Source organism: Lactuca serriola, chromosome 4 (genome assembly GCF_051521515.1).
Source record: "Lactuca serriola cultivar US96UC23 chromosome 4, Lser_US96UC23_V15, whole genome shotgun sequence".
NCBI classification, from domain to species: Eukaryota; Viridiplantae; Streptophyta; class Magnoliopsida; order Asterales; family Asteraceae; genus Lactuca; species Lactuca serriola.
This window is the reverse complement of record NC_136411.1, coordinates 70,565,710-70,575,871: the sequence shown is the minus strand read 5'-3', so window position 1 is coordinate 70,575,871 and position 10,162 is coordinate 70,565,710. Positions and strand designations below refer to the sequence as shown.

At 34.6% G+C, this 10,162-nt stretch overlaps 1 protein-coding gene across 1 annotated transcript; it reads left to right on the top strand.

Moving 5' to 3' along the window:
• The first annotated feature begins 8,267 nt into the window (after positions 1 to 8,267).
• Positions 8,268 to 9,794, top strand: LOC145101845 (cyclin-U2-2-like). Its single transcript, XM_079039128.1, has 2 exons — positions 8,268 to 8,825; positions 9,283 to 9,794. Exons 1-2 carry the CDS (start codon positions 8,407 to 8,409, stop codon positions 9,536 to 9,538), a joined length of 675 nt encoding a protein of 224 aa, XP_078895254.1. The 5' UTR covers positions 8,268 to 8,406; the 3' UTR covers positions 9,539 to 9,794.
• The last annotated feature ends 368 nt before the right edge of the window (positions 9,795 to 10,162 follow it).

The window sequence follows — 10,162 nt, the reverse complement described above, 5'->3', positions numbered from 1 at the left end:
TCGATGGAGTCTGAAGAAAAGTTGTTGATCTCGTCGAGAACTTTTTCGGGATATAAAGAACGTCAAAAAATGGAGCTCATATGAAGAAGTTATGGAATTTACAAAATCTGCATTTTATGTAGCGCACGGTGGGCGACGCGCTATTCTAGAAGGTGAAAATGCAGACTATGGAGAGCCTGACATGTGACACAAAATGGTTGGGGAGTCATCTGCCCTGCGGTAATGATTCCTCTGGCATTACGACCTTTACCACAATGATGTTGTCCATAGATCAAATTATTTCAGTATGAAATGAACTTATAATCATAGAATCGACTCGATCATCAGATTATAGATTATAAGTTCATAACCCAAGCCCATTACCATTTTGGGCAGAACTGATCTACTAATTCTTTGATTCCAGTTAGTAAGAGGGATCTTGAACTAAGAAATAGACCCTAGAAATTAAAAAAGGGTATCCTGTCTTTAAAATGCGCCACGTGCATCCCTTTTGCACGTTGTGTACCCCAGAATCGACTATAATTAGGAGGCCAAGACTCATTCTTTCTCCCATAATTTTCGAAACACCCTCTCTCGATTCCTATTAGTTTGAGTCTATTTTCTATTAGTTTGAGCCTTCAGCAAAGCCTTGCGATGCCTGATGTACTAGTAGCTAGCGAGTTGAAGGTTTGTGAGTGTAATTTCCTAACTTTTGTCAGGAAGAACCTTTATAAGTGAAGCTACACTCTAGTCTTTTCAGTGTAACTTATATTTATAGTCATAAGTCATTATTAATGACCTATACATCAGATTTATCTATGATTCTAAATCATAATACTGATTGATCTACTTACAGGAGAGGTGTCTATAATGTTCACGTTGACTTTGTTGTTGGATTTTAGAAAAGCTATATGCCGAAATGATCCAGCCTCCCAATTGTCTTGACTGGCTGATCCTTACTTGATAGATCTTGATGTAGACATTAAGATGAGGATCTAGACTATTATTCGTCACCAAGATCATCAGACTAAAACTCTGTATTAACTATACTTAGTGTGACATCCCCCATTTTTCAGAACCATTTTAAAAATTTTCTTTACGCTTTTAAGTATTGAAATACGAAAGTTCCCAGTTAAATAAACATCTTTGAAATAACAAATGTTATTTTATTAAAACCTTCGGGATGTCATTCGTTTATATCCGAACATACGTTACAACATAAATAAGTACTGAAATAACTAATGCAAGCATATCTTATATTCCACTCAGCATCCTAGCCAGGCAATTTCAACTTTGGCTCAACTACCTATGATGCAATAAAATGAGCTGGTCAGGTTTGGGAAACATGGTGAGATACATAGGGTTTTGAAGCCCATAACACTTTAATGTTAAAATATCATTCCTGCAAGACATATTTCAAGTGTAAATATATAACATGTCCTAAGACCATCTACCCAATCCCAATTGATCCTCACAGATCCTAAGTTGACAATCATCTGGAAGAATCACCTTACCAAATGAACTATCTAAGAAACTGATTGACTACACCTGCTAGCAGAGTCCGTGGCTAGTGTAAATCATATAAGGCAACCAATGTTCAGAGATTTTGATGAATACGGATTTCCATTTCATCTGTGTCCATCAGTTATAAAGCCATGCTAGCAATGTAACTCACAAGACCGCCTAGAACAACCAAGTATTGGTCATCTACTCTAGTAGATGACCCAGACATACCGTCCGATTGTCTAATTGGGACCCACTATTTCTGGTCAACCCAAGACGAGGAGGACTACACTCCGATCTGGTCCAACACTCTAACCCAACTATGAGACTTAGTCAATGTCAAGCCTATCCGACACTAAGCAATCCTTTATAAGTCTTATTCCTAATCTAAGGCAAGACCTATATCTAAAGGCAATTGATTTCTACAACAATTCCTAATCCAAATGTTACTATCTTATCTTTACAAATAGAACGCAATACAAATAATACAAGCAACATTTATTATATGGATATTTTAAAGTTAAGATTATGTTCTTTATAATAACTACACACTCACTTGAAAAAGTGTCTAGTGATTGGTGAATCGGGCAGAGCTTAGCCTTACAGCTTTCTCGAAAGTCCTAGATACACATAACGCTACATCTCAGTCTAATTTCATAAAGAACTTCAATAAACACTGTTGGTTGCCCTGTGCATGCAAGTTGTACACAAAATAGGATCGCATAGACTGTCGAATGAAGATTCTACCCTAAGTCCAGAACCAAACAAGGAACAAGAAATGGGGCTAAACCGATCATTCTAGGGCTATACTATCCTAATCATATACAAGTTTGAAAGCATAGACATAGCAAATAACTGGTCCGATATAAACTCCAAGTAATACATGGCATCAAGTTCTATCGAGCTATAAGGCATCACTAAAATCAGACAGTTCTATCATATGATTCTTGAAGGTATCCTTAGCCCTAATCTAACATGCAATTCACATATCAAGTATACTAATCACAATACATAAGTACGGGTAACTTGGGAAACACTTACTTGAACTCGGCTGATTGTACGTATTACACTCCCATTTTTCTAAAAAGAATATTTTTTAAAAATTCAAATTCTTTTTCTTTCGAAAAGATTATCATTTCCTCAGTTTGAGTTCTGACACACCCAAAACTGTGCCCGAATCCCTCAAACCAAGGCTCTCATACCAACTTGTAACAACCCAAATATCAAGATAAAATTTTTTATTTTGAAATAAGAGTTACAATCATCACATTATTCCAAAACCATTACATAATAACATTGTCAAATCATCCGAGTACAATATCAAAAGGTGCGGAAAATAGTGAGGAGAAAAATGATCTACCATCACGTCGGGCCCTTTCCCTTAATACCGGAAATACCTGAAACCACATATATAAACTGTTAGCAAAAGCTTAGTAAGTTTCCCCAAAGTACCACATACCAAGCATAAATAAGTTGGTGATGTGGGCCAAACCATAGTGTTACAAGCAATTTCCTGTCGAGGGCCAAGTCCCGGTCTTCCATACAGTTGCCAGGGGCCAGATCCTGATCTTTCATACATATGTCAGGGGCTATTTACTGGTCTGTTATTCAGTTTCCAGAGTCCAAATCTTGGTATTTCATATACATATCACATATATAGTTAACAACCTGTATCACAAATAATAGGTCGGCCTTGGTGCCTTCAACCCAATGCTATAGTGAGAAAACTCACCTCAGTCCGCTTATAAATAACTAAATGCTCGACTACCGAACCAGGAGATTCCACAATGAACATAAACAAATCACCCTAACCAGAAATAGGTTATAAACCATAACCGTGGGCCTAAATCCCATATCCAAGCCTTAAGATAAAAGCCTATATTACCCTTCCCATAATGGGCCTAACCAAACTTGGCCCAATAACACAATAATGGACCCCAAGGCCCAAAAGGCCCTACTCATGCAACTTAAGGCCCAATAATAAAATCCTAGGGCCCATTCATACATCAAACAGTCCAAGGCCAAAAACCTAGCTGAGGCCCAAAAGTCCAAAGCCCAACCGAAGACCAAAAGGCCAAAGGAAAACCTCTGCAAAACGTACGCTCTGTGTATGCTCTGTACGCTTGGCGTACTCGACCACCCACCAGTACACACATCGTATACCTTGGTACTCCGGCGTACTGGGTTGCTTGCTATCTTAAGCCAATAAGTGCTTAATTTGTTCATCCATTAAGCCCAACTATCATATTTCGTCCATTTTAGGGTTCTAACACATAAAGTTGGCAACTTTAACCCGTAACATGTCTTAATTAAACCCAACATCCAATTTTTATCCATCAAAGCTCATATTAAGGACATAAATTCATGCATGGAATCAAGTCAACCATCAATATGACATTTTTATGCTACTATAACAACAAAGGGATTGGGATCTAACACCTCTATTTCCTGGAGCTGCCCAAACTCACATAGAGAACCCATGGGATCAAATAAAGCTCATAAATAAGCCCTAAACTCTAACTCTCAAACGAGTCAGCAAGGTAAGAACTTTATACCTTCAAAAGCTCCCAAAGTTGATGACAACTCTAGATCCAGAAACTCAACCTTAACAAATGCTTGGTCTTCAAGTTCCTTCTTCTTGAATACACACAAAAATGCCAAAAAATCACTTTTAGTGCTCAAAAATACTCAAAGGATGAACTAGGGTTTCAATAGGATGTAATGAACAGTGGATGCTGATGTGGGTAAGTGTCCAAAGGCCATAATGATGTTTAAATGGGGTGAAAACCCTAAAAATTAGGGGTTGACCAGACAGAGGTATGCCCCGCGTACATCACGTATGCCTAGCGTACAAGGGACCATATTTGCTAAAAAATCTTAACTTAAGGGATAAAAGAATTAATACCTGAAATAAGGTGTTACACTTGATTTGGAAACACCGCTTCATTTGTATCCTTCAACCTAGGATAGACCACTAAATTCGATTCAAGATAGTGTTTCCTTTATCTTTCAACACTTTCATGTACTCCTTTGATTCTTTGATGACTTGTTTGAGTACAACTCTAGGAATAGGTTTCTCATTCGAAACATCATCCTCATAACTCACATAGTCTTCAACCACAACATGATCAAGAGGAGCACAAACTTTGGATGTGGAAGGTTGATCACTTTTTACTTTCTACATTGAATCGTGAAAATTTTGTTTGCCTTTAGCCATTGAATTGACATTAATGACAAACAATCGTGAGTACTCGATACACTCATCAACCTCAGTTTCATTGATCTTGTCAAATCATCTTCGATATGAACAAATTTTTGGTGAGTATCAAGTGTTGAATTCTCAGTCATTTTCAAAATCTTAACTTGTTCATTTTTAGTTAAAGTCTCATTCACAATATGCACAAGGTCATCAACTTTCAAATGTTCATTAATATTTACAATTCCATACGCATATGAATTATTTGGAACTTTATCATAATCTGCTATCTTACTTTCACAGTCATAAGTAGTTTCGTCTATTTGTTCTCTTTTTAAAGCAAGAAAAGGAAGTAGTTTACGATAATGTTCACTACAAATTTTAGCAGAATGATGAAGTTTTGTAATTTTAGCAGACAATCGCTTAGCATAATTATAGTAAATATTGCGTTGTTTAACAAGCATGATGTTGTCTATAGGAATATAATCTCTATCAACTAACAAATTAGTGATCCTTAAATCTAGAGCTTCTATTACACCTTTATTTTCTTATAATTTGTTTTTAGCTTCATAGTAAAGGGACTTGGACCTTTCTGCTTCACTACTCATGGAGAGTAACATGTCATTAAGATATGCACAAGTATTATCAAATTCAACCAAAACATCATTATAAGAAGATGAAAGAATTTTAAATGAGTTAAGAATATCATGTACCTTAGTAGCCATCGGTGATTTCGTTGATTTAGTGGACACAAAACACTGTCAAGTTATTTCTTCCTCACTAATCTCTTCCACAACCACTTTCTCCTCATCATCTTCCTCCCATTTAGCATACATGGCTCTGTGAGTCTAATTTCGTATCTCATCGTTATCTGATACAGACGAACATATATGATAAGTGTCATCTTCCTCATCACCTCCTCTAGCCATCAAAGAAACTCCCTTGGTTCGAGCACGAATCTCTTCTATCTTCTCAACATAGTATGCTTCATCCTTGACTTTCTCCTTCAAGGTGTCCCAAATCTGCTTGGCTATAGAACATCCATGAAAAAAGTTGTAAACTACTGGTGGAAGAGCATCGCGTAGTTCACATAGACATTTCTTATCATCCACCTTCATCATATTTCTTGAGTGATCACATCATCATTTGTAGCAGCAGTTCCAAGAGTAACAAACATTTCTAGAATAAACAGACCTTTGTTAATGACACACATCAAGTCTTCATCAATTCCATTTAGGTAGTCTTCCATCCTATCAGCCCATTGCTCATAGTACTCGATAATCAGCATTGAAATCTTAGTTAACGAACCAAGAAAGTAAGAGAAGTTTGTCATTGTGTGAAGACTGAACTTTGCCATTGTTGTATGGATTTTAGAAGAAAGAGGATTTTTGGATTTAAATCGATATTTAAAAAGGTAATCAAACAAAGACTGAGTAGAAATCAATCGATCTAACACGAAGAGTGAAAAATCTATTCACAACAATCGATCAAATCAAGTTTATTGAATCAAATTGCAGAAGTTTTTGATTTGGAAAGAGGGATTAAAAAATAAAAAACATGAGAAAACTGCAATCGATTGGATGAATCCTGCTCTGATACCAACTGATGTGTGTTAGGATTGATTACGAACACAAATGATACTCAGAAAACTGTTAAGAACACAAGATCTAAATATAATTTGGATGGCTCGTATTCAAGTCTAAAATAAGTATAAGAGTTCGAGAGTACAAAAGATAGAATGACACTCAAAAGTTCTTTCTCTACTCTAGTACCTATCCTATTTATAGGATACAACACAAACTTACAAAAAATTACAAGGACTAACCATCTAAGCTTCAAATACAACAATACCTTGTAAAATAGATAGAGAGTCGAAATCATTTGGATTTCGACTCCTTACAGACTCAAACCAATTCGACTGCTCGCTAATAACGTTTTTACCCCTACAAGATTGGATCTTGGAGATTTACAAAGCTGTAAAAGGCCACAAGAAGGTTGATAACTTCAGAATTTGCTTCCTTCAACACCAAGATGCAGTTTCCTCCTTCAAAATCACTACAAGGAAGTAAATAAGACCACAAGGCACCAAAAAATGCTAGGGTTTTGTTGAGAGAGATTCTCTAGAGATGGAGGCTATCAAAATGATGAAGCCAATGAGATTTGGTCCATAAATAGGCTCAAATCCTGAGGCTTCTAGGGTTTTGCCCATCAAGATGTTGCGCCGTGAATTTCATTAAAAGTCGTCTCATGCCCTTTATAACCCTCGTGTTGTCACCTAGGGAAATCCAAACTTAAATAACTCAACTTAAATAATCCAAATACATACCATGAGAATGGGTGTTACACATGTATTCAAATGGGTCGACGAGTTAAATCCTTCAGATATCTTAATTCTTGAATATTTGAAATGTGTAATATACTAAATATGAAATTAAGTTATTCAAAATATTTATTATGCATAAATTTAGTTTGTTCTATTTTTTTATGGTGAAGATTCATGGTTACACTAAAATATGAGATGATTGTTGGTGAATTTAATATCACCAAGTTGTTTTAGTGTAATGTAATGTACCATATTTCCAGGAGAGTCTAAACTTTGATTTTATACATGTTGGGAGGTATAGAATGCATATTTGTATAAGACGAATTTGTTCTCGGTTTGACCCAAATGATTGTGGTCTAATGGATAGAGCCTATGATGGTCATTACAGTGGTAACTTCCAAACAATTATCACTTCCATGGTTTTGATGGTAACTTCAAAGTGGTAACTTCCTCACAGTTACAACTTCCATATAATAATTTTATAACTTCTAGCAAAACCATTTGGTAACCTTCGTTGCAAGATTTGAAAACCATATCAATTTTCTCAAAGTTGGACCAAATATGAAGATTGTAGCAAACCATGGGAACCAACCCTGTAATGTACTATTGTTATACTTATAATCATAATAATTATTTTAAAATTAAACATAAATAAAGCACTTTTAACCCATACGAATTGATAATATGCTACAACAAAGGTCAAGCTAGCTATTTTAATTGAGATTTTAGCATGGTCCAATGAATGCAGATGACAAGTAATTGTTATACTTATATATGTTACATAGCAATCACTTAAAAGATTATTGGTTAAAAAAATTAATTTGCAATAAATTAAATATGATTATACCAGTAGTTAAAATTGCATTGGGTAAAACCGTAAAAGTATACGACTAAGTAAACAAGTCACTAACCGTTATGTTAATCAGGAATTAGATGTTTTTGTCCTATTATAATTTTTTTAATAATAAATAATGATCATTGACCCAAGTGATGGAAGTTATAAAAGTTTTTGCAGGTTACAACTAAGATAGTTTTATTTTATTGTAAATTGAAATTTACAAATCACAAATGATATTGCCGTAAAATCTTGTACATTATGCATTTGGACATGTACAAGGCTTTAGATTTTGATAGTTTTTCCTAAAAATATTCCAATTAAAATAATAACATAATTAGCTGGTGTTTCCACACTTTATCATTGCAATGAGGAGGCACATAATCTTTATAATTTGATATTATACCTCCTTTCCTTCCACCTTCCATTTAGTCTATATATACAATCTCTCTACCAACTTCTTTTTCATCCCTGTATCTGTATATAACCTCCATCCCATCTTCAAAACCAAAAAAAGAAACAAACCCACCTCTCCATTTGTCTCAAACTCTATTGGGTGTCGATCAAAAAATGGCTTTTTCTTCAAATATGGTCATTTCTCCTAGAAAACTTAGATATGATGTGTATTCATATTCATACCAACAAGACTCGAAAACCCCTTTGGTCATCTCTGTTCTTGCTTCTCTCATTGAAAGAACTTTGGCTAGAAATGAAAGAATTAGTAGAAAATGCGGGTTAAATGTCAATCACAGTGGTTCGAAAAGTAGAGTTAGGATTTTTGACTGCAACGAAACGCCAGATATGACGATTCAATCGTATCTTGAGAGGATCTTTAGGTACACCAAAGCTGGCCCGTCGGTGTATGTTGTGGCATATGTGTATATTGATCGGTTTTGCCGCTTGCTGCCGGAGTTTCGGATAACTGGCCGGAATGTTCATAGGCTTCTGATCACAACGATTATGGTGGCTTCAAAGTATGTTGAAGACATGTAAGTTCTTGTGTTCTTTTCATCATATATATATTTCTTTTTTATATATATATACATGGAATAAGCTGGTGTAATATATATATATATATTAATACTATTACATACCGACATTTATAAATGCCGGTAAATAATCGATTCCCGTTACACGAACGTTAGCACTACTTTAAGAGTTTAAGTTATGATGAAATAGTTACATTACTATATGGCAAAAAAAAAATATGTTTTACGACATGCATGTCACCGATGGCCCAATGTTTTCAAGATGAGAAGGTACAACACTTAATGCTGATGTTGAATAGGTCATCAATAATTCAAGAAAACGATATAAATATATATGAAAAACCTGTGTCCTGTTTTTTAGTTATAAAATTTCCTATAACAAAAATATACTTTTTGAGCATTAAATCTAAAAAAACAACTTGATGCAAATTTATTAATTTATTCCATTTTCTTGCAGGAATTATAGAAATTCATACTTTGCAAGAGTTGGAGGCATAACAACTAATGAAATGAACACATTAGAGCTTGAATTTCTGTTCTTGATGAACTTCAAACTGCATGTAAATGTGACTGTTTTTGAGAGTTATTGTTGCCATTTAGAAAGGGAAGTGAGCATTGGAGGTGGATATCATATCGAGAAAACTCTGCGATGTGCTGAAGAAATAAAATCCCAGCAACGAGGGTACAGTCAGATTGCCAGAATTTCGTTGTAAAGCGAACTTATTTTTGATTTATGTATAAATGGAAATATGTACAAAGAAAGTCTTACGAGGGTTTTTGCTTCAAACAAGGTTTACTTTTGATTGACTACAAAAGATGCGTGTGTTCAAAATGAGATCTAGGATGTGTTCATAGTTTTGACCCCTTTTCAACGGGGATCATGTCATCAAATACAAAGAAGTGTAAAATAAGTTGTCATTAGATAGTTTTGAATTATATTTTATATCCGATTTTGAATCGTTTTTAGAATTTGAAACCCTGGATACTAAGATTAGACCCTACAAAAACTTGTTTCAATAGTTTTATTTTATTTTATTATTATGGAAAAGGACACTTATGAAGAATTTAATAGAAAAAAATATGTGACTCTCATTGATGTGCAATTAATGCAATTATATTATGATCCAATAACCTTCTCAGTTAACCAGCCTGATTAGCTTTATATATATTATTATCTATATCTATTTTGGCGATGGCATATTTCAGAAATTGAAGCAACTTTCCATAATTATTTATTCCAAGTACTATATTACTTTTAGATTGGAATGATTAAATCAATAAACTTATGTTTAAACAACTTGTATATAAATATTAAGATTCCAATCATATGTTGGATT

Bases quoted from the DNA above. Each gene is read 5' to 3' on its own strand.
- LOC145101845 (XM_079039128.1), top strand. From the start codon at position 8,407: ATGGCTTTTTCTTCAAATATGGTCATTTCTCCTAGAAAACTTAGATAT. The intron at 8,826-9,282 runs GTAAGTTCTTGT...ATTTTCTTGCAG, and splicing joins TCAAAGTATGTTGAAGACAT to GAATTATAGAAATTCATACT.